The 24212-nt window shown below is 45.4% G+C and overlaps 2 protein-coding genes across 6 annotated transcripts in view; one reads left to right on the top strand and one right to left on the bottom strand.

Annotated features, from left to right (window-relative positions):
• Positions 1 to 12: 12 nt before the first annotated feature.
• On the top strand, positions 13 to 11068 carry ZBTB33 (zinc finger and BTB domain containing 33). 4 transcript variants are annotated; one of them, XM_056360149.1, is made up of 2 exons: positions 13 to 274; positions 6024 to 11068. In XM_056360149.1, the coding sequence occupies exons 1-2, from the start codon at positions 13 to 15 to the stop codon at positions 8063 to 8065; spliced, it is 2304 nt and encodes a 767-aa protein (XP_056216124.1). In that variant the 3' UTR covers positions 8066 to 11068. The 4 variants fall into 4 exon arrangements, with proteins under 4 accessions (XP_056216124.1, XP_056216126.1, XP_056216125.1 ...); XM_056360151.1 differs by lacking the exon at positions 13 to 274 and adding an exon at positions 3731 to 4148; XM_056360150.1 differs by lacking the exon at positions 13 to 274 and adding an exon at positions 4354 to 4796.
• A 1370-nt stretch (positions 11069 to 12438) lies between these two features.
• Positions 12439 to 24212, bottom strand: part of TMEM255A (transmembrane protein 255A) — a 28187-nt gene continuing 16413 nt past the window's right edge. The window contains exons 5-9 of one of the 2 annotated variants that reach the window (XM_056360164.1): positions 24029 to 24091; positions 22885 to 22973; positions 19998 to 20157; positions 18523 to 18666; positions 12439 to 15134 (exon numbers count right to left, since the gene is read on the bottom strand). In XM_056360164.1, the coding sequence (XP_056216139.1) occupies positions 14976 to 15134; positions 18523 to 18666; positions 19998 to 20157; positions 22885 to 22973; positions 24029 to 24091 (615 nt within the window). In that variant the 3' untranslated portion in view covers positions 12439 to 14975. Of the gene's footprint in view, positions 15135 to 18522; positions 18667 to 19997; positions 20161 to 22884; positions 22974 to 24028; positions 24092 to 24212 lie in introns of both variants that reach the window. The other variant, XM_056360163.1, reaches the window with a different exon arrangement.

Genomic DNA, 24212 nt, shown 5'->3' on the forward strand with positions numbered 1-24212 from the left:
CGGCGGCGGCGGATGAGCCACTTCCGGGCGGCGCGCGGCTTCCGGCGCCCTCCCGGCCGGGCGGGGGCGGGCGGCGGGGCGGGAGCGGGCCGACCCCGCCCGCGGGCGCACCGCCCCACCCGCCCGTGCGGCAACACGGCGCCGCGGCGGCGGCGTTCCCGGCAGCGGCGTTCCCGGCGGCGGCTCCCTTTGTGCTGCCGGCGGTGGGGGAGCCCCGCGGCGGCCGGCTGGGCTCCGGCCGGCAGCATGGACGTGCGGACAGCGGCGGCGCCAGGTAAGTCGGCGCGGGGGCCGCGCTCCGGGGGCCGGGGGGGAGCAGCGAGGCGGGCAGCGGCGGGGAGCCCGGCGCCGGGTGGCGGCCGGGAGCTGTCCAGGGCGGCCCGGGAGCAGCACTGCCCGGCGGACAGCTCACGGCCCACCCCTGCCTCCCGCCGCCGGGGCGGCTCCGTCGCTCACCTCCCCGCCGGGCTGCGGGCGCCGGGGCTTCCCCCTTCCCCGGGCACCGGGGCCCGGCGCCGCCCGGCACCTTCGCGGCCGCTTTTTTGAAGATTAAAAAAACAAACGGCCCCTCCCAGAGCGGCCTGTCGCGGCCCCGGCCGCCGGCCTCGGCGGCAGCATGTAAGGAGCACCTGGAACAGCAGCGATTTGGGGTTAAAATTGTACAAATCCTGTGCTAAGATAAGGCGCTCACTGTCCTTCTGTGAGCGTCCTTCCTCTTCAGGCTGCCAGGTCTGAGCACCCTCCGGTGGTGCTTGCTTAAAAAAACAACCGAATTTCTGCTCTGACCTGGGAAATGCGGTGTGATATCACTAGGCTCCTGCGAGCTCGGCATAAACGGGGCATATGCTGTCTAGAAAAGGCATCGTATGTCAGCCCTCTTTTTTACAAATGAAACACTACTTTAATTCCCTAACCTATCATAAGCCCATTTAAAAAAATATCTGTAAGGAGGAAGCTTATTTGAATTGTGTATTATTTTGGGTGCATGTGACCACATGCAGAATGGGGATGGAAAAGATGCTGCCAAAGGTTTGCATATGTGTAGCGTTACCGTACCCTGTGTCTGTCCAAGGACAGCCTGGTATCTCTCTCCTGTGGAGCTTTGTGAATATTTTGATGTCAGGGAGTACTGCTTGTCTAATTAAACTAGATAGGGCTGTCTTTTAAAAGACTTGTTTTGATTGGTGGTAGGGTCATCTGAATGAGACAGCTGGCAGCCTGCAGTGGCTGCATTTTTGCCAGCTGGCTCAGTGACTTTGCCTCTCTGAACTTCCAGTCTCAGGAAGAACCTGAAACCTAAAGTGATCCTGAGACTTAGCAGACTGTGTCCACGCTCTCCTCGCAGGCTGCCCACGTTCATTTACCCCTGTGGTATGTGAAGTCAGATGTCCCCAGGAAGAAGTCCAGGCCACTATGTAGTCCCAGCACTGGTTACAGGAGGTCATACCATCAACCCGTGAGAAAGATGGAAGCTGCTGGGCCAGACATGTAAAGTAGGGACCTGTCCATGTGGCAAGTAAATGTACCCCTGAGGCCTTCATGAGGGCACATGGTCCTCCCCAGCTTCTCCCCTGGGATCCCCCCCAGCCAGGGCTTGGGGCTGCCCCAGAAAAGGGGTGGAAGGCCCTGAAATGCGGCCAGCGGTAGCGTGCTGTGGACTGGAGTCTGGGTTTGCTGTGTGCTGACTCGGGCTGGCTGAGAGGCGGACGGTCAGGGGGGTTCAGAGGCACTGAGCGCTGCAGTGCTTGGCACAGCTGGCTGCCAGCCTTCGGTGGTGCTGAGGCAGCTCTCATGATAAGGCCACTTGTGTCTGCAACCCAGGGTCTGTCTTGGCAAAACGGTGACTAAAACATCTACTTCTCGGGAGCACTCTGCACCTCCACGACTTAATATTGTAAAGTGATTTGAAGTATTTTTATACACAGGTTACACAATGCACATATATACAGTATGTAACAGCATCTACAGCAACTGCTAATGTCAATAAAACGTATCACTGGACTTTAAATTCAGTTATATAAGGTTTTATATGGGATTGACAGGAAAAATACTCTTTGAAAATTCCTCAAAATGTGAATGGTGGAAATTAGTATTTTAGAGTCCTTTGGAAGTAGTGGTGTTTCATTTTAAATTCCACAGTGGAATAATATTTCTGTCTCTAAAAGTAGTCTTAGCTAGGATAACTGTTGAATTTTGATTTTACCGAAGGCCCTAAGGGGAAATTCCTGTCCTGTTTATCAAATTTATTTTAATGTAAAATACATTTTCTCATGACAGAGAATGCTTCTTTGTGTCTCAGATTTGTCAAGTCTTTAGAAGAATTTTCTGTTCCCATAAGCTGTATTTTTAAAAAAGATGAGAGCTCTTCAAATTGCCTAGCTGAAAACTTGTCACTGAATTGTGTATTTTTTTTGTCTTTTTGCAAAAGCCTACACATTACTTCTTTAAATTTATACTTAGGTTTTTCAGAGCCTCTATTCTAAATTTTTTTATAACTTCTATGCATTGAAATAAAAGTTGCTATTGTGTCTCTTATTTATTTTTTCAGTTCCAAGAATGTCACATTTCGTTCTATGTTCTAGATGTTTCTTGTCAATATCCTAGATAAAATGGTTCTTTTAATTTGTCACTATGTAAGTTTTTATGTGAGTCAAATCACCAAATACTTTCTAGGATTATGTAAATATAAAAGAGAAAAAAAACAACAATAAAAACTGAGGGGCATGCTAGACAAAAAAATACGCTGAAATTCTGCATTCAGGTGCAGGAGGACTGAATGGCAGCTTTAATAAAATTAAGCTGGTCAAAGCAGTAGCTGTGCCCTGACCAGGGCAAGGTGACAGCGGGGTTCAGATTTTCTATCTGATATAAGAAATTGCCAGAGAGAGAGAAGTTTCTGCAAAAAGGTAAAAGTAAAGGAGATGGTGCAACTCTCACAATTAGACCATCTTTTTTTTAAAAAAAAAATTAGACCAGCATTTCTGTGCTTAAGGGTAAGCAGTTTAAACCTGATTTTTGAGAAATTGTGATGATACAGGAGCAGGGCTCCTTCCAAATCAGTGCTCATCTTTATCTGTAGATTTTCCTGTTAGTTACTTAGAAATGAGATAGGCATTGAGGAGAAGAAAACTCCTTAAAGCGAAAGGCTAAGAAATGGTTTAATTGGACCAACAGACATTTTTGGAGGAGAAAAAAGAACACTGGATTATACATTAAGAATTAAAACAATTACAGTATTTTTATTTAATATAACCTGCTGCATAAAACCGACTAAGAACCTGTATCAAAGGAGAAAATTTAACTGAAAAGTTATATAAGGAAGAAAAGCTTACCTTTTCCCCTGATTATTCTTTTCTACTATTTATTCTTCTTCACTCAACTCTCTGGAAAAACCTATAAATAAACAGAAACCAGCTTTGTAACAATTTAGATCTGAAGGCTCGCTTTAAAAAGGCACTTCTGCTACTAGCTATACAAATACAGGGAGCATGGCAGGTGATTTTTTTTCTAGAAGAGATCATAAACCTAGGCAGGACCATTTTGTTGCTGATGTATGCAGTGAGGGATTGCAGTCATTTGTGCTGGTGATTGTGGCCTGTTAATATTTTTGGTTGAACTTGATAGAAGGACATTTGTTCTTAGCAGTTTTTGAATCTTGAGAAATATCAAGAACCCCTGTGGTTCAAGTCCACAAAATGCATAGAGTGGGGGGGAAGAAAAAAAAAAAAAAAAAAAAGAGCACAGATCAGTAACTGAAGATGAAAAATATCTTTTATGATCTTGGTGCTCTTTGAGAATTCACGAACAGCGACAGTTTCCAAGAGACCGTATTGTAGATGTGTCACTTTGATGACCACGTCAAATGTGCCAAGACCTGCATTTTGTCAAAGGACATACGTCTGCACAGCTCCTAGCGGAGTCCAACACGTGCCACTGTGGTGCAAAGAATACAAAATAAATGATCCTGCACTGCAAGCGTGGGTGTTCAGGTTTAGGTTACAGGGGATTTCCTCCCAGCAGGGCGGAGGTGTCAGCTGCATCAGGGCTTGGCAGAGCACTGGCAGCCTGCTCTCTGACCCCGGGAAGGAGATAAGCTGCAGCGGGAAGTAAGCTGCTGCCAGCACACCTCCACAGCCTTGCCCAGCACGGTAAGTCACAGGGTGGGTGTCGGGGGGCTGGCTGGGGGCTTCACCCGGGCACCGAGAGCGTGACAGCTGGCCGCCAGGCAGGCTCCGGCAAGGCTGGAGCAAGGCCCTCGGCTGCCCAAGGCCTTCAGTGGAGCAGGGCCGGGGACCGGGGCAAGGTGCAGAGCCTCCCCAGAGGGATCCCTCTGGGATTCCCAACAGGCGGGGCCTCGGGGCCTGCCACCGGCCTTCGGCGCACCTGGCGGCGACCACACGAGTGGCGGCGGCCCCAGGCGGCCTCCCGGGACTGCTGAGAGCCGCCAACGGCCTCAGCCCGCCGCACCGGTACCGCAGCCGGGGCGCCACGGGGGGAGCCCCCGCCAGGCACCGCCGCAGCGCGCCCCCCCCGGCCCAGCCTCGGGCCCCGCTTCAGGCGGCGGGAGGGCCGCCCCGCCGCGCTTCCGGCCCCGAGCGCGCCCGAAGGGTCCCGAGGCCGTTCGGTCGGGGAGCCGAAGGGTGACGAGAGCGCTCGGGCGGAGCGTGGCGGCCCGCAGGGGCAGAGCGGCGCGGGGCAGCGCCCCCTGGCGGCCGCGCAGCGGGGGCGGCGCCCGAGTCCGGGAAGCGGCGGCGGCCGCCGATGCCTGTTGTGCGGGAAGGGCGGCGGGAGCGCAGGTAACGCGGGCCCTCGCCCTCCCCCTCCGCGCCGCGGGCTGCCTTCCCCCCCCCCCCCCCCCGCCCCGCCGCCGCGGCGGGCCGGCCCCGTTCGCCTCGCCACCAGCAGGAAGCGGCGGCGGCGGGCACGGCCTGGCTGCGGGAAGGCGGCGGAGGGGCCGCCCGTCACCTCCGGCCGCCGCTGCTGGGCCGCTCCCGGGGCCCGCCGCCTGTCAGCGCCGCCGCCGCTCCGGCTGCGTGAGGCGGCCCCCGGCGCCCGCCCGCCCGCCCGCCGCCCCCACGACGGTGCCCTCCGGGCTGGCAGCGCCCGCTTTCATGGTAAACTTCCGCGGGGCGGCGGGCCGGGGCGGCCGGAGAAGCGCTGGGGGCCGTGGCCGGGCGGGGGGGCTCGGCGGGCGGGGAGGGGGGGCTCGGCGGGCGTGGGCCGCGGCCTCCTCGGCACATCCTGCCCTCCCGGCAGGAAACAAAGTTTTACGAGGGGGAAAAAAACCCATAAACCCTTAAACTCGCTGTCGGTGGGTTTTGATGTTTTTTTGCCGCTTGTTGGGTGCTTCGACTTGGAAGTGCCAACAGATCACAGCAGTTTGACTTTACAGATCTTTTTTACCGTGTTGCCTTAGCGTCTTGGTTCCAAACACAAAGCAAGCTTGCAAGTATATGGAGGGGTATGTGTGTAAAAAAACCTTAAAAGTTTATTTTTCTGGGCCAGGAAATGAAGTCTGTCAATAGCATCGGCATTACCCTCAGTCGGCTGGTAATATATAGGTACACAGGTTTTGTTGTCTGGCCCATAAATAACCCAGGCTTTCTCACAACAATTTGTGGAATATTAAAGTAAATATCAAATTATGTTTAAAGCCTTTTGAGGGACCCACATCTTGCACCCTGGTTCTCAAATTTACCTTACTTGCTGTTGAATTGGACAAGCGGTTCTTTCTCTGTTGCTCACCTGGTAAGGATGGAGGATGTATTCAGAAGTTCACATGCCTTGTGTAGAAGGTAAAGGGAAAAATAACAGTAAGATTTGCAGAGTGCTACAGCTTGTAAGCTTATGAATACAATCTCAGATTTGTATCTCCTTCTACAGCTTGTAAGCTTATGAATACAGTCTCAGATTTGTATCTCCTTTTTTCAGAAGAAGGAATAAACAGATGTGGGAACGTTGTGCAGTTAAAACCGTAAAGCTGTATTTTTACTAATTTGATGCCTTTTACTTTCTCTTTGTAGGAATGGAGGGGAAAAACCTGATTTCTGCAACAGACGCACAATATTCTAGCGTGCTCCTTCAGTCTTTGAACGAACAACGTGGCCACGGACTTTTTTGTGATGTTACTGTCATCGTGGAGGACCGCAAATTTCGAGCTCACAGAAACATCCTCTCAGCCTCCAGCACTTACTTTCACCACCTTTTCTCAGAGGCTGGGCAGGTGGTTGAACTGAGCTTTGTAAGAGCAGAAATTTTTTCAGAAATTCTTAACTATATTTATAGTTCCAAAATAATCAGCATTCGATCAGATTTACTTGATGAACTCATTAAATCAGGGCAACAGCTTGGTATTAAATTCATAGCTGATCTGGGTGTACCTCCATCTGAAGGAAAAGACATGCCAAGCGAGGTCAAAGGTGGTGCTTCCGAAGCTTCAACTTCCAGTCCTGGTCAAAAGGACGCTCAAACACAAGTACCAGTAATAAGGCCAGAGAGTCAAGAGGTAATGGATGGGATGCCGGTTATAACACAGTCATTCTCCTTACGTGGCATAGAATATGAGACTACAAAAATTACGGTGAGCGATTCAGATGATGAGGATGATGATGTAATTTTTTGCTCTGAGATTGTTCCCCCAAAAGAATGTACTAAAGATACAAATGCTGCAACCCAGAACCAGCCTTGCCCAAGTCTGGCTGGAGTTTCTGACCAAAAATCGTGTGGCAGCGGTGGCTCTCCCCATTTGACAAGCATCACAGCAGCTCAAAAACTCACTTCTTGTGCCAGTCAGCTTAGCCCAACCCAAATGCAATCGAGCACCGCATCGCTTGTCTCTGCGGCACCGCAGCATTTGACTCCTAGTATCATTGTGCTAAATAAGCCTCTGCTTAACTCATCACTCAGTGCCAGCTCCTCGCATCAAACACATGTGACCCCTACAATTAATTTAGTTGAGGAGAACCAGCAGCCATCTAATAATGGCTCCTTAACTGAAGTGGAAACAACTGCTGTTGATGATGAAGAGGTTGTTGAAGATGATGTCGCCATCATTAGCTCCTCTAGTCCTGATTCAGTGAGCAGTAGCAATTTGGTTCAGCAACCTTCTACACCCAAGGCAGCAACCACAGAAGGATCAGGTGTACAGAAAAAGCAGGTTGTAACATGTTCACAAGAGCCATCTTCTAAACCTGGAGAATTTAAAATAAAAATCTCAGATGTCCTTACCGGAAACAACAAGGAGTTGGGTTCAGGTATAGCATCAAAGCCAGCGGTGGAAGGGCAGAAAATCATAACATTAGATACAGCAACTGAAATCGAAGGCTTATCCACAGGCTGTAAGGTTTATGCAAATATCGGTGAGGATACGTACGACATAGTCATTCCTGTGAAGGGTGATTCTGAGGAAGGTGAAGCCAAGCCTGATGAAACGCCCAGAACATCTGGTGGTGATTCTCCAAACAGGAAGCGCATGAAAGTAAAGCACGATGACCATTACGAGCTCATAGTGGATGGAAGAGTCTACTACATTTGTATTGTGTGTAAGAGATCGTATGCCTGTCTGACGAGTTTACGGAGACATTTTAACGTTCACTCCTGGGAGAAGAAGTATCCATGTCGATACTGTGACAAAGTGTTTCCTCTTGCAGAATACCGTACAAAGCATGAGATTCACCACACCGGTGAGCGAAGGTATCAGTGCTTGGCATGTGGGAAATCGTTCATCAACTACCAAATTACGGCCTCCCACATAAGATCAGTTCATAGCCAAGACCCTTCTGGAGACACCAAGCTTTATCGATTGCATCCTTGCAGGTCTTTGCAGATCAGACAGTATGCGTACATTGCTAATCACTCAAGCAGTATACCGGTAATAAACGAGGGTGGAATTGTTTATCGTGTTGGCACAGGGAAGGATGGTACTGAAGGAACAACATCTAACACTCCAGCCAAACAAATTACCTGGGATGACATTTTCATTCCACAGGGAAATGAAGCAATTTTTAAACAAAATCCATCAGAGGGAAGTACTGAATTTGAGTTTGTAATACCGGAATCTTACTGAAATACATTAAATGCTGGAAAAAGGATTCAGTGCAGCTGAATATCGCAGCTGTTTTAAATGAACTGTTAAAATCATTGTAAAATCAAATGTTAAAGTGAAAACAAGTTAACTTGTTCTACCAAGTCATCAAATGGTAGCATTTACAATGGATCATTAGTAGCTGCAAGTGATTTGTGGAAGCAATTAATCTGAAAGGTTACTTGCATAGGAAGCGAGACATTTCTAAGAAGCTGGCAGTGTTTTCTGGTATGTTAATTTTGATCAAAACGTGGGGATTTGTAGCTTGAAAAGGTACAATTTCTTCTAAAGAGCTAGAAATCTTTCTTCTAAAGTAATTGAGGTGTTTCTGTACCCGCACTATGTAAACCTTTTCTTTTATGTTGGCACTTTAATGCTGGATTCTGTTTAGATGTTAACCAAGGAAACAGATTTTTCGTTGTAGTCACTTGAATATGGAACCATTAAAAGAAAACATCCCACAACTTAAGTTTATTTTTGTGAACAGCGCATTACTGCAAGGGTCCAAAATAACTGATTCAGTAGTTTGGAGTAGTGTATTTTTGAGCTAGCATCTTAGTTCTGCTTATGAGCGCTATGAATCATCTGTCATCATGCAAATAGTCTTGTCAACAAGAGATATTCAGTGAGGGCTAACAAACTTTATTTATACTTGGCAGCGTGGTGAGCAGAGTATGAATATTCAGTGACTGGACCATCATATTTTACTCTTTTACTATGGGACAGCCCCCCCCCCCCCCCCCCCCGCCCCGAAACCTATGAAGCTCAATAGTGAAGAAGCTTAGAACGCTTAATGAGGAGATAATTTTGCCTTTTCAGAGCTTGAGGAATAATGTTGGGTGTTTACCACTAGAAAAGATGCCAGTAGTTAGTTTGGAATAAAGTGCTGTTCTTATTTTTTGCTCTTCAAAAGGGCTTCAGTCTGGTATTTTTTAAAAAATTAATACTGATGATAAAAGTAATACTTTTTAGCTGAAGGCTTTGGCATATACTTCCAAAAACTATGAAATTATCTATGTGTTGTGTTGATTTAGCACAGACTGCTGAGGATCTTGTAATGCCTGTTTGGTTAGATATTTAAGTAAAACAGGGATTTGGATATTCCCCCCCGCCCCCGCCTTCCCTGTTTATAAGGTGTGGAAACATGAGGACTAAACCAACAATCAAAAAAATACCCTCCATCCACCATAATCCAAAATATCATTTCTCTGTGGTGGTTGTCATACATTTTCAGTTTTGGGTTTATTACATTGTCCTTTTTTTCTCCTTGCAGTTGGTACATGTTTAGGCACTTAGAAGATGAATTAGATGTCCAACTTGAATAGGAAACAGACTGAGAAAAACAAACAGCTGTTTACTGGAGTCATAGTTTAACATTTCAGATTTAGTGACTTGTTGAGTTTTTGTAAATGGTAATAGGAAAGCAACTCAAGTTCTAGAAGATGACTGAGAAAGATTGTTGTGCATAGTATTAGTTATCGTAACCTTTCATTGCTTAAATGACAGTTGAAAGTTTTTTCTTGTTCACGTTTTAAGCAAGCATCTTGATCCTGTGACCTTGAAAGTTAAGGTTTTAGACATATGATGCTCTAGACAGAAAGACATTTAAATGGTAAATGGTTCAAATGCAACTTGAACTATAAAAAAGGGTACCAGAAATCTGTATGAGTAACGATGGGAAAAAGAGGAGGATTTGTTTACCTTATTCATGTAATGCTCAGCACCTCTGTTTTGTAGGACAAGAAGATGATAGACATGATTATTTTCAGGTCATATTGCAGACCCCTTTGAATATAATGGGGTATGCTTTCAGATGTTACAGGTTGGATGTTATCTGAGATGGCATTTCAGTAGTCAAACGTAATCATCCCAAGATGTAAGTGCTGATGGCCTGTATTGGCACAGGTAGCTCTGACACACCTGGGTGAGTGCTATATTGAGACTTCCTGAACTTTTTGATGAGAAAAAAATACAATGTTATTTTTGTTATTGATGTGACACATATGGAAGTAAGCATACACTGCAAAGTGTACATTCAGTAATAGCTAAATATAATGGCTATCAATATTTGCTGCTGATATATTTAAGACCTTAAATTGAACTGTGCCTACTAAAGGTATCTTTTTTTTTTCTTTTTTTTTTTTTTTTTTGAGGAAAACTGGAAAATTAGGGCTTTGTAACTATTTTTGCTAGAAGACTCGTGCTTGCTTGCATGTGTCTCAGGGTCTTCAGTTTTCCTTGGAAGTGATTTTTGATATCCAAAGTGCAGAGGTCATGTAAAACATTTTTTTAATTTCACTACCTGTATTTATTGGTTTGGAAACGTGTTAAATCCATTCGTTTAAAACTTTTTATGGGGCTATGAGCTTTTATATTTAGATTTCTGGCTATTGCACATATATTTGATTTTTTGTTTGTTTTTGTAAACACTTACCTTCCAGTTTAACTTAATGAAAAATCTTATGTAAATATTGAGAAATTGGCTTTGGGGTAATGGAAGAAAATGATTGAATCTGAAAAAGCATTTATATAAAAAGTAAAAATTTTAACAGAGTATGGTAGCAAACCTCACAGTCATTTATATGCATATAAGAACAATGGATCTGCTGCAAAGTATGATAACGGTGGCTGCATCCTCACTGTATGGTTTCTTTGGGGACTCATACCATAGCATTCCAGTATGTGAATTAAACAAATATTGAGACAACAATTGACTGCTTATTTATTTTGTAATGTTAAGGCATGCAGCTTATAAAAAGATGCAGAAGCTGATGACTATATACATTGAACATGGAGTTCTACAGCTATTGCCTAGGAATTGTTCCATGTGAAGCATTTATCACTTTTGCCACATCTTTAATGTATATAGTTGTACAGTCTTTCCTTAACATACTTTTAAAAGTTGTGTTCTACTTTTCATTAATCAATACTTGATATTAGTTCTTAGAGCTTTCTATGGCAAAAATAAAAATGTTTAATTCTAAAGATGGGTGTAGCATGTTTCTTTCTAATGACAACTCAGCTTCTACAGTCTAATGTGTTACATTAGCAACAGTTCACATAATTTCCCTTTCCAGGTCTTTGGGAACAGTAGGGAACCCCTGGGGGCTCTGTGTGTGTGTGTGTTTGTATTTGGGACTTTGTTTTTTTCTATTTTTTTGTTTTGTTTGTTTGTTTGTTGGGTGGTTTTCTTCTGGTTGAGCACTTTCCAAGAAAACAAATTAGCTGAAAAACTCCCCTGTGTATCGTAAGCTGACTGTTATGATGCATGCTTACTCTCAGAATAGGCAGATGAACAGTCTGTCTGACTACTACCATCACTGCAAATGAGCTAGAAATCAAGAAAAACACACCCAGTGACCAGTGCAATGCATTTCAGCTAACTCATGGTTAGGGCACCTTCTCTTACCAGGTTGCTGACTAGTTACGATTTGGAAGAGTTAGATTGTTAGTGAACTGTGGCTAACATGGAGAAAATGAGTTACTTTATGCAGACTTCTTGCAGGTAAGGAATGCAATTTAATAAGTAAGGTACCAAATGATGTTTTAGATGCTTTTATCTCCTTGGCTTAGGGCTTCCACCTACTTCTGCTAATATCAAGGAGCAGCTGGCATTAGTAGGACAGAGTTATAGAACCATAGAATGGTTTGGGTTGGAAGGGACCTTGAAGCCCATCTAGTTCCAGCCCCCTGCCATGGGCAGGGACACCTTCCACCAGCCCAGGCTGCTCCAAGCCCCATCCAGCCTGGCCTTGGACACTGCCAGGGATGGGGCAGCCACAGCTGCTCTGGGCAACCTGTGCCAGCGCCTCGCTGCCCTCACAGTGAAGTTCTTCCTAATATCTCATCTAAACGCACCCTCTTTCAGTTTAAAACTATTACCCCTTGTCCTATTGCTACAGGCCCTAATAAAAGTCTTTCTTTTCCCATCTTTCTTATAGGCCCAATTAAACCCAGAGTAATCTAGGCAACATGAAAGTAAGTAAAGGAGACACTGATGCTGCACTGGCTGGATTATTCGACTCAGTGTTAAGCAAAAAATCAGCAGTAATACGACTTTACAGTGATTGAAGTCAGGACACCCCACTGCGTGGGTAGAACTGCAGAATTACAAAGTGGGGGGGCATTTGGGGCTTTTACAAACAATCTAAAAAAAAAAAAAAAAAGTGTCTCTAGCTAATCCTGGTAGAAACACCGGTTTGCATTATAGCAAAATACATTTTTTTGGCACGCTTTTTTGTGTTGCCACTGTTGGGTTTTTTTTAAACGGTGCTATTATACTGGGATTCATCAACTAACATTAAAGATGCTTGTAAAACAGTGAAGTTGCTAAAATGTGAAATGCAATTTATAAATGTTTACAAAAGTCACACAATTTTATTTAACTTTGGTAAAGTAATAAAAGGGTACATATGAGTCACAATCTTGACATTCTCATAAGAAATGATGAATACAGTGCAGAATGTTGCATTTACATTAAACGCTTAGTTTTGATCAAGCAGAAGGAAACAGGTAATTCAACAGAAAATCCCACCGGTAATTTTTTAAATGTGAAGATGGACTTGTCCTTTTATAGTGAATTTAAAGCAGCAATGTAATTTTTGCTTAAATATACCTTACAAGAAAAAAAAAAGATAATTTGGATAATTTCCTAAGTTTAGTATTTGTCAACTCAAAACCAATGACACAGTAATTTCCTAATTATTTATCTGCCACCAAGTCACATTCTCATGAGTTTCTTAGTCCTGTCCTGTAGTGTCCCCTAGTCCTTCTAGCCCTATTTAGTTGACAGGCACAAATGGTAGAGTTTGTTTGTCAGAAGTGGGACAGGACTGTTAGCTTTTATATCAAAGATGCAGCAATAAAATATTTTATGATATTAATGTGCCCTTCTGATTCTAGTTTTGTGGGGAGTTTTATCAGAAGTACTGTCTATTTTGAAATTGCCCATGATCTCTATCAAGATTTAATTCAGGAAAATGTAGTACAAAATGGATGATGCCCTAGTATATAAATTTATTTCCAGTATGCAAATATATAGAAGCTGCTCTTTAACAATCTATAGTAAAACAAAATGTCACCAGGATATATTCTGCATACACTACTGCTTTAAATCCTGTGAGTTGTATTCCTTTCTCCAGCCATTTATTTTTCTTTGTTACTGGAGAAAAGTTAACACTTGCTTCTGGATAAACAGTGTCATTCTTTAGCTTATTAATGTACTGATTAGTATTTAACAGTGGAAATAAGGTTAACACATAGCCTAGCCTACAGGCTTTGCAAATGCATAGGATTAAAAACAGCGTTATAAAGTGTGGATGTACTTTGAAAAGTGACATTAGACTTCAGTGTTTGTTTTCCATGTTGACAGTATTTCTTTCTTTCTTTTTTAGGTTAAAATTAGAGAGATGCCACAGTTTAAAACCCAACTGGATTCCCCCCTCCCCGCATATATCCCATTTCTAGATTCTGAAAGCCAGATTTAGCTTTTAGGTACCTTTTTTGTCTGAAAGTAAAGGTAGACAACTGAGGATTAGGGTCAACAATCTGACGCCAAGGAAATGAAATCTTTAGGAAATAAAGGCTAAAATGTCAGTACCTTCTTTTTATCCCTGAAGTAAGCAGTTGAGAACACTCAGGCTGAGCAGCTCAGATCTGAACACTGTCATCTGAAATCACTTCCTGGAGTAGAACCACACTTTACAGGATGCTGTGTAACAAAGCTGACCTTCTTTTGTTATGCAGGATGCATGCAAAATCTGTTGGAATCTAGATCAATCAGCACAGTCATCAGCTGGAGATTAAATGAAAGTCACAACAATAATTGCAAATTCCTATCAGTTTCATCCTATATTACAAGGTGTTGAATTGTATCCGTGTGAGACTTACATCTTGGAGAGCTACTAGTGGATATTCCTTATGTGCAGCCCATAATACAGCTACTAAAACAGTGCTTATTCAGTGTGATGACTCAGTCCATTAAAAAAGTTAAAAGCACAAGCTAAAAAAAAAAATTTCTCAACCAAACAGAAGGGAAAAAAATATTTTCACTGCACTGTTTCAGTGACTTGTGGACAGTTCCTGATGCTCTTGATAGGAATACAAGGAAGATTTAGGCAGTGCAACCACCCAAACTATTTGACTTCAGCATTACTTACACAGAATTCAGAGAGAGACAACTCCATTTCACCTTCTATCTTAAGAATCATCCTGAAATAGAAACAGCTTGCCTGTTAAAGCTTAGCCCCTTAAAAAAACAATATTCCAATTGTTTTGCTAGACATACATGAAAATATCCTATGATGTTAATCTCTTCTCATTAGTGTTAAAGTTTGAGACACTGTTGTCATTCCCCTCAAGATTTTTCCAGTGTGTAGGCTGTAACCAACACATGATGTGAGCTAGGTTCTACAGCCCCCAGAAATCCCAGCAACTGGAGCCTCAAGGCCAAATAAAACAAGTGTCAAATCGAGTTGTCTGCAAGCACCCTCACCTTAAACAGACTGATGCTCTCTGGCAACTATTGATCTTGGCTACCCTTACTTCAGCTTGGCACAAGGTGGAGTAAGGCAGACCAGAATCTATCATCTGTGTTGTATCGCTTTATTAAAAACCCAGGACTACATGAACCTTGCGGTAACACAAAGAGGTTGGAATTTAGGTCACCTGCTACTCACTGACATTGCAAAACATCAGTAGTATGTCCCCTTCCTCATATTCTGTTGTTAAACCTTTGAAGTAAGTCTCGCAAGAAAGAACAGTCCAGTCTAATATTTGTATTTGCAATTACCTTCTGTATCTATCCTTCTGCTCCCTACCACAGTAAAATATAAATACAAAATGTTCACAATTATTTCAATGGCAAATATTTTTTTCTTCTTTCCCACATTCTTTATGGCGTATAAGGCGGTGGCTTTTCAAAAGGTGGAAAATACGGTGGTGAGTAACGAGGTGGCGCATTAGAGGACCACATATAGCTGGGAGACGGCGACACTGACTGGGGGTCATCGGAGAGGCCAGAAGGAGTGGAGGCTGGAAACACACTGGAATGCTGCAGGGAGACAGCAAGAAGGCTGTAATGTAACCACTTCTTAATGTAAAGGATCTTGGCAAAGGGATACTTCATTACGAAGCCGTGCAAAATTAACATTTCAAGGCTCACTTCTGCAAAACATATGTACATACAAATAAGTATTCAAATAACTTGTTGCATTCCAGGTAAGCACAGCCTGTAAGTAAGTTTTGCATGAGACTCCTTAGACCTAAAACTGAAGAAGGCATTTAAAAAAATGAAAATAAAACACTTCTCTCTCATCACTTCTGTGTACCTGCTGCATTTCACAGAGGCTGGACGAGTGAAAACTGGTGAGTCGCTCTCCAGTCTTGGGCTTCACACATCAGCCAGTAGCAACAATGAACAAGCTGCAGATAATTTCTTTTTACACTACCTTTTTTCTTCACCACAAATAACACGCCCCACCCCCCCAAATTAATGATAACAAAGTAATTTATTCCTTCAGTAAAGTAAAAAGCTCGCACAGGTGCAGAAACAAAATTGTACATGCCTGGAGATTAATTTCTGCTCTCCAAAATGACTTCATTATCAAAAGTACCTTAGGTCTAAAGCCTCAAGTCACACGGTGCAGGCAGTGTCAGAGACCTGCACACAGGCTGGGTTCTGTCCAGAAACAGGCCAGGCAAACAGGTAACCAAATACAGTTATTTACGTTTGCTCCTCTAGCCACTAATACACTGCGGTTTTATCCCCGACAGCCATGCTGCGCCCCGTGCTGCTCTCGGCCATCTGGCCCACCCAAACAAGCCACCTGCAGAGCAAGCGGTGCTGGATGGTGCCCGGCTGCACCACCAGCAAGCTGGAGCGCAGCACCTTTCTGCTGCAGCACCACGCACCCCTCCAGCACCCTCCGGCTGTGGGCATGGACTGCAAATCCCAAACGTGCCCGGCTTAAGGCCCCGGCAGAGACAGAAGTGCAAGGAGCATCTGCACAGGGCTGGGAAGGGGCGTGGGAGTGCACGTCGGGGGGGTCCCCGCACGCAGTGGGGACCATGAGATTTTACCTGGGTGGGTGGAGGGATGATGGACTCTGCAGTAATAGCAGGTTTTCAAACGGCATTTCTTTTTTTAATCACTCCCCTAACATTAACCTGCGATGGTTTATTAAGCAGGTATATAGACCAGCCTGCTCATCGAGGACCTCACAGAAAGCCATGCAAACTGTTCCCATTTCAAACACCACAACAGTTCACCAAAAGCCAAATGACTGCACAGACATTTGGAAGGGCACCGCCGTGGTGCTGCCACTTGTTAGCAAGCAGGTTTTCACTGTTACAAAGTGCCTGTGCCCACTGCCTCAGCGCGGAGCTGCCACGGCTGCAAGCCAGCCTGGCTTGCGCAGATGCAGGCAGCAGCTTGGCTCTGTTAACGAAGCGGTGGCTGGGATGACAGCGCTAATTCCTCTTTCGACAGAGGGTGAAAGGCAGAGAAGGCCACCGCTCGCCTGCCTTCTCTCGTCACAGCCTGCAGAGCCTTCTGCAGGGCTTGCAGAAGTCAAAACGCTGCAGGACTGAGACTTTCTTGCCTCATTGCCCCCAGCCAAACACAGAGGGTGAGGAGTATGATACCAGCACTGCTTCCAGTGGGGCCCGTTCCTCCTGCCTGGTTCCCGTCATGGCACGCTGCAGAGGCCTGCTGCCTTCCTCACCATGACCGGTTGGGTGGAGAGTCACTCACCGTGACCACCACAGCACCCATCGGCTTGTGTTCCTCCAAAAACCAGAGAGCTGAGCGTGCCATTTTAGAGCTGTGTGAGAAAGCCAGGCTCTTGCAGGGGCACAGGTTTCCTTAGAGATTCTGGAGTGCTGGTGGGGTTTTTTTCCTGTGAAAGATGTGTGGGATGAGTGGGAAGCACTGACTTGGCCAGTTCTTGCATCAGAGGGAGTGCAGCCTTCAAAGGGGATGTGAGAGGCAAGGCTGGGCTTGCTCTGTGTGCTGTGGGATGGCAGGGGAGAAGGTGTCAGGGTGGTACAAACACTGCTCGGGTCAGACTAGGGCTCGAGGCAAAAGAGATTCTCCACAGCTAATGCTTTCACACAGGCCCTCAGGTTCCCTAGAAGATAGGCAATGCTCAGACTTGGAATTGCACCTGAAAGAGACACTTGGCTATTTTCACTTTAGATTACCTCAATTTATGCCCAGCTTTTGTGCCAGCGCCTATGCTCAGCAGTGAGACGCAGAGAGACTTCCACCCACCCGGCTGAGCTGTACAGACTAGCAGAGCCCCTGCAGCACTTCTAGCTGGGAAGCAGGGTAAACCCACCCATGCCAAGCTCTCTGCTGGTACTGCGGCTGCAGCACAGACAAACCCGGCATTAAACAGCACTCAGCGGCTGAGAAGAGAGGACTTCGCAGCAGAGCTCGGTTTGGTATGCGCCGAGGTTGGCATTTCTGTCACTGTAAAAAGTTATACAACACTAGTGACTGTCTCAGGTTGCATTAATCTCAAAAATGAGTCACAAATCTGTATAAATACATCCTAGAAATTCTGACCTAAGTGTTCAAATATTTCTAGGAAGCCCTGACAACAGCGTTGTCTAGTGGCACTGGCAGCAAAACCAGAAAGGTTTAGATTCGTGTTACCTCTGATGAGGGAGATGGTGGCTATCACAGAGCACACCTCTTAGATGATGTCCAGGACCTTAAATTCTTGTTAATAAAAACCCAGTCTTCAGCCCAGATGGCTGCAAAGTAAATGTATGATGTGTTAACACCACTATTGTGGTAACATGCACCTGACAGAAGATCTGAGGAAGAAATGTCCTCATCTGCTTCAGCAAGTGAAAGCTGATTATTGACAGCAAGGTTCACAAGAAATCACCGCTTCCAACAGCACAGCTCCGTAACTCAGAAGGGATGCATTACAGCAGAGGTAATGTTTGCGAGCACTGTTCTTAGACTAGCTGAAACATGTGGAAAAAAACCCAGAACAGAATAGCTTTTCAGCTAGTATGCGTCTTCAGGAGCTCACACAGCTTGTTTCCAACAGTTCGTCTGTTTCTCTCAGACATAACTGGCCTAACAAAACCCAGCACCTGAATACCTCGCTTTGCCTCTGCCTTCAGAGCATTGTGAGTGCCAGAGGCAATGCATATTTTTAATGTGGCCTCTACCAGCAAACAATAGGGAAGGCAGGCAGGCAGCCTCCTGTTGCCTTCTCTTCAAGGACAGCTTTCAGGAGAACAGTGCCTTAGTAAGAGAGCACTGCCAAGGACCAATGCCTAGTAGGAAAGATTTGGTATTCTCTGCAGGAACAGGAAAATTAAACTGTGTGAATGACAGGAAGACAGGCTTCCAGAGTCCTGCAGACCAGCCGGATTTAACTTTGCCGCTAAACAAGGAAACATCCTGTAATGTTCCCTACCTGAAAGTCATATGCGGAGTAGGGAGGCAGGTGAGGAGTGCTGTGGTAGTAGGTGTTGTAGGATGTCACTTGTGGCCTTGAGTAGTAGGAAACTGAAGGGTGGGCATTTTCAACCGTACAGTTCAGCGTAGGGAGTGAAGGCGTCTGTTAAAACAAAAAGAAGAGAATCTCAAGGCTACTAACCAAGTCATGCAAAGCTGACAGCTGAATGAAAGCAGAAATGATTTAAAGGAGCACTATGTGTCTTTAGAGCTCAACTCTGCTGGACTGGCAACTGGCAATCTGGCTCCCTCTCAGGCAGCAAGTAAGTCCCAAGGTCATTTCATTCCTCAGCCACCTATTGTTTCCTCTCAGATTCCACAGAACAAACTGGCAATAGTCCACTGTATGCCAGCACTCAAACGAAACGACCGTTCAGATTGAATCCTCATGAGTAGGAGATAGAATCCATTAATTTGGATTACCCTGTTATTCAGTGCATTTTGAGATAAGCATAGTTCAACTCCTTTTGAAGTGCTGTTCACAGACAATTCTATACATCTTTTTTTTGCAGACATTTACAGGCCATCTGATGTGGATCAAACCACAAAAGGCCATGACGAAGAGCTGGGGATGTGTCTCCCATTTTGTCTGATAAGATGTTGGTAAGACTGAAAGGAGCATAGGAAAATTCAGAGCTCTGAAATAAGGCACCCTTAGTGCAGGGCCCAAGATTTGTTTGTAAGAAAAATATATTGCCAGGACAATAAATGCTCTTTTCTGGTGTCTCATTTTGTGTTAGTCTGAATGAGTTGCAAAAGACTGAAACCCCCCCCCAGATTTATCCGTTGAACGTTCAGTTCTCCCCATCGATTTGTCCTCTGCAGAACAAAACTCTATGGAAGGTACAGGCAGCCTGATTAAGTGAGGGTATTTCAAAGGTCATGTTGTCAGAACAGCATTTTTTTCATTATCTGAAGTTTGCAATCTTTCACCTAGTTTTGGTCCCCAGTTCAGCCTCTCAGATTCTGCATAATGAAGAAATGAGATGGAGAGTTTCAGCCTAACACGGCTGCTTGAACAGTCTGTAAAGCTCAGAACCTTATTACTGCTATAAAATCAACAATTCATGAGTAAGCACCACACATTTCCTTGTAGAAGGTGATGCTATGAAAAGGAAGATCAGTTTTTAACAAAGAGCTTATTTTTATTCATCCTGGTATTGCCAACAGATCTGAGAAGATTCCTCTTGAAAATATAATCTCCCAATTCTATTCATCTTTTCTAATTGTGTTCAGGTGGTGACACCAGGTCAGAAAAGCAAGTAATTTCAACTTTCTACTTACAGTTATTTTATGCCCTTCCTTCCAGCCTGGTTGCAGTGATGCATAGATCATTTGCATTGAAATACTAATAGCTGTTTTCATGATTATTTTAAAAAGGCAATTTGCCTGATTTGTTGCATTTAATGCACAGAGAAATTGGTACCATCTTACCATGTCTTTAAAGCCTCCAAGTATCGCTGCTGTAATGATCCCCAGGAATAGCCCCACTATGTTCAGAATCGTTGCCGACCAAAGCAAGTGGTAAAGGTGGATGATGTCCTGGCAGCTGCTGACATCAATGTATTCATAGTAGCCTCCAGAAATCTCTACTCTGCTAGGTTAGAAAAAAACCACCAACAATAATGATAAAAAAATGCACCACACATCATAAAACCTAAGTACTCCTGCTGGACAGTTAAACGCATTCTGCAATTTAATGATAGCCTGGACCTAACTACTGAGGGAGCGGGGATGAAGCCTGCTAGAACCCATGCTTGTGGCATCTGAGATCTCCCTGCATGACAACAGCAGAAGATGGCTCCATCTGTTGTGAAACAAGTCCTGCAAGACTTGCAAATACCCAAATGACCTTGAGTCTGAACCTGCCTCTGATTTTTACCATCTGAAATCTCCACAGAGGTCCTGGAGGCTTCCCAAGGACAAACCGGTCTTGGAATTAACCAGAGAAATCAGTCCATGTCCAGAGGAGCGGCAGCTGCCCCTTAGGGCAGCACTGGCTGCTCCTCACAGCCACAAGAGCAGCGGGGTGGGACACGCACAGGCCAGCACAGTTGGCCTCCTGGCACCGCAGGGCTTGGCCCCGAAGTGCATCCAGCTCAGCCGCCCTGCTCCTGTCGTCTGCCCCTTGCAGCTCTACAACGGCATGGGCTGGCAGCCATGGGACCCTGGCAGAGAGGCCTTTCTGCCCACGGTGTTAAGCTTTTCAACAGGAAGAAAAGAGATGGGTAAAACTGGGTTGAATCCACTTAGGTCATTATTTTGGAAAGGGAAGAGCAGCTCCTGCAACACATGGGCTGGAGTCTCACAGGCAGGATTCTTCAGTATTGACTCTGCCACTTGGGGAAACAGGCTGGCCTTTGGCATAGCTTACCAGATGTAGTGGGCTACAGCAAATTCTCCTTAAGAAAACATATTTATTGGGGACAAACAATAACAAGGGCTTACGAATGACTGATCTCCCAGCTCACATATGGGGTGAGGCTCAAACTGCATGAGGGCTTAGAGGAAACGGGGAAGAACAGGCTTGTATTTAAGGCCAAGAGCCAAGGAGATCCAGGCTCAGCTCCCCAGCAGACTCTGCAAGGCCTGCAGGAACCTGTCCCCTTTTACAAGAGCCACTCTCCTTCCCTCATTACTCATTTTTTGTTTCCTCTTCTCCTTTTTTCCGTATCTTGTTGCAGCAGGCCACTGCAGAAGCCATTGCAACAAGGAGACAAGGACTTGAAACAGAATCAAGGCAGAGCATAACCACACATTGTAAAACCTGTATTAGCTTGCATGACCTCTGTATAACCTGAGCACATACCATGACTGCCTTTAACAATACAACCTGTATTTACTGTTTGCAAGAGCTTGTTCCTATGGAGATGTGTGAGTGTAAGGCTCCCAGCAAGCCTTGGTGTAGCACCAAGGACATTCAGCATTGCACAGATAAGTACAGCATGTACTTAGCAACTGGAAGAGGCTCAACCGATGCTGCCATAGCCAGGGTTCCCAGCATCAGGAGGGATGCAAGATTGCTGTCACTTTTTCTGTATTTTCCATCCTTTCCATAACATGTGAGCTAACCAGCTTTGAGTGTCTGTGTCTTTGAGATCCCAAAAGAGTCAGCACCTCCTCAGTACAGAACAATTGTGTGGTACTAAGCTAGACTGAGATGGTAACAACTGATAGAGAGGTGAAAATGGGTCACAGGACCCTCAACCAGCCAGGGTGTGTGTGTGTGAAAAAATAAAACAACCGAAAAAAACCAGAAGAGTTACAAGCTTTTCTATTCCAATCACTTCTCTGTGTATCACTTTCTTCAGCTCGTAAAAAGGTATTGTGTTCTGTAAACTGCCATAGGAAAGCGTGAACTTCACCCATCTGCAGTGGCTTCCACAGAAACAAAGTCCCACAGAGACCAGGGATTACCCTCCCAGCTTGCAGAACCACCCCAGCTTGCAGAACCACCCTCTCCCAACAGAAGCTTCTGATCTTCCTCCACCACCACCAATGATTCAAGTGGGGACCAGCCCAACTAAGTACTGTGAGAAATGCTGAGGCTGAAACAGCCCTGGGCAAGAGCCAGCACTAAAAAGATCAATTTATTAATTGCTTGCTGACACACATTAGACACTCCAAATGATATAAGCAGCACATGCTATAAATTAAGTTGGTTTAGGCATAGTAGCCAGATCTAATGATGGTGTGATCACTATGCAGTGGCTCTCGATTGGTAAGCACCCTTCTGACTCATCTTTGCACAGTGCTGGTACACCTTCCAACCTCTTGTGGCCATGAAAGATATTCATTGGGCAGAGAGGACGCTGATTTATGAACACACAGGTGGCACCAGCCTGCAAACTCTCCTCCCTGTTACCAGGATGGGGAATGAAACAGTGACAAGGTGAGGAAGAACAGTGTCCCGGTTTTTAAATCTTCAGTCTTCTAAACCAAAATAAAATCCAGCGAACAAACAATGCCAACAAAGAAGGAAGGTGTTAGGACAGGGGACACTCAATAGGGGAAAAACTGGGGAAGGCACCAAGTGTGGAAATAAAGGAAATTCTGACCCTCTCCATTTTTCCAGCTGGGCTGGCCCAGAGCATGCTCACCCGTAGCCGGGACAGCTTTAGTGCATTTCATACCTCCCTTTACTTGGTATCTTTTGTTTAGGAGTCCTTGTGGCTAGCAACCACAGCTTCAGATACCTTTCCACAACAGCTGTCATTAACTGATACTTTGCTCCCGCCCTGGCCTGGCCGTTCAGACACCTGCAGACCAGCATGACCACTGCTCACCCTTCCCACAGCTAGGAATGGTATTTTTGGCTTACTTTCCACAGTTGTACAGGTCACAGCAGAAGCAGGTGTTGGTTTTTATTTTCGGTGTGCAGGGTGCACGGCGCTGTGGGTGACAGATTGCCTGTGTGAATACAGAAAAAAATACATAAAAGCACATAAGGACATAATCACCAAACACTATTTCTGCTGCTATTTGGCCTGCTCTACAGGTAGAGATTTTGCACTGATCTCCAGATTAGCCCCAGGCAGACTTTTCTTTCCTTATCTTGCAGCACAGCTCCTACAAACTACACAGTTACACTGGAATAAAGACACACTAGACTAGAAGAGACCAGCATTTCTTTTCACTATGGGGAAGTCACAGATAAGCACATGTCTGCGTTGGAAGGGCGTTGTGCAGCTCTCACAAGCAACCAAGACCTGACTGAACTAACCCACCACACTACACAGCAACTCAGAGCAAAGAGTTGGCAACAGGATGATGCAAACTAAGAGCAAGATTCCCATATTGGTGAATAACTGACTAAAGCACCGAACTGTCTGCCTGTGGGTAGTAACACCCAAGTTCACATGGACAGTCTTTGGGCTGAAAAGTAAATGGACCCCATGAATGCTACTGGGTAGTACTTTGCACATCAAGCAGACATTTTAATTTGGAATATAGTGGTTATTCAAAACTATTTGGGAACTTGTGAGGAAATCTCAGAGGGAATCTCAGCACACAGCAAAGGTAGCTGAAGATGTTCATACACACTATCAGTATGTAGCAGGAACATCCACCACCAATGGGCTTCTCTTTGGAGAAGACAACAGACAATAAGAGGTGCAGAGGCTGGTATATGTTGCTCATATCCATAGAAATTACTGCTGTCTGAGCTCCTAACCCACCATCCTGCTCCTGTATTGAATGCGCAGCTGCAAATCTAGAAAAACTGGTGTATCTTCCAATCCCACATCCCCTTCCTCTCCACCTGCTCCTTCACTAATGTGGCAGTACCAAGCATAGAGAAATTCACTTTCCAAGTCCTCCCAGCACCCTGCTCCTGCCCCAGACCCAGCCTCCCGCCTCTTCCTCACTTCCCAGACCTCTGGGACACCGGAGCAGCAGCCTAGCAGCAGGTTCCTCCACCTGCACCATGAAGTTGGCCCCTTCCCAGAGACAGCACCTGCTCTCACCTCTGGTGGGGTGGTACTCTTGGAGTAGTACTGACATCGCCCCGCATACAGTGGCCTCAGATCCTGCAGACAAAAAAGCACCAGGCTTAGCATTGCAGCAAAATCAACATCAGCTAGCTGGCCTGGGCAAAGGGGCCAGGCTTTAGAGAGACTCTGCTCTCGCATCAGCATCTCGATACAGTGG

The sequence above is a fragment of the Falco biarmicus genome, chromosome 14, assembly GCF_023638135.1.
Source record: "Falco biarmicus isolate bFalBia1 chromosome 14, bFalBia1.pri, whole genome shotgun sequence".
In the NCBI taxonomy this organism is placed as follows: domain Eukaryota; kingdom Metazoa; phylum Chordata; class Aves; order Falconiformes; family Falconidae; genus Falco; species Falco biarmicus.

Excerpts from the sequence above, each read along its gene's own strand:
- ZBTB33 (XM_056360149.1), top strand. The coding sequence starts at position 13 with ATGAGCCACTTCCGGGCGGCGCGCGGCTTCCGGCGCCCTCCCGGCCGG. Across the intron at positions 275-6,023 it reads GCGGACAGCGGCGGCGCCAG|GAATGGAGGGGAAAAACCTG; the intron begins GTAAGTCGGCGC and ends TTCTCTTTGTAG.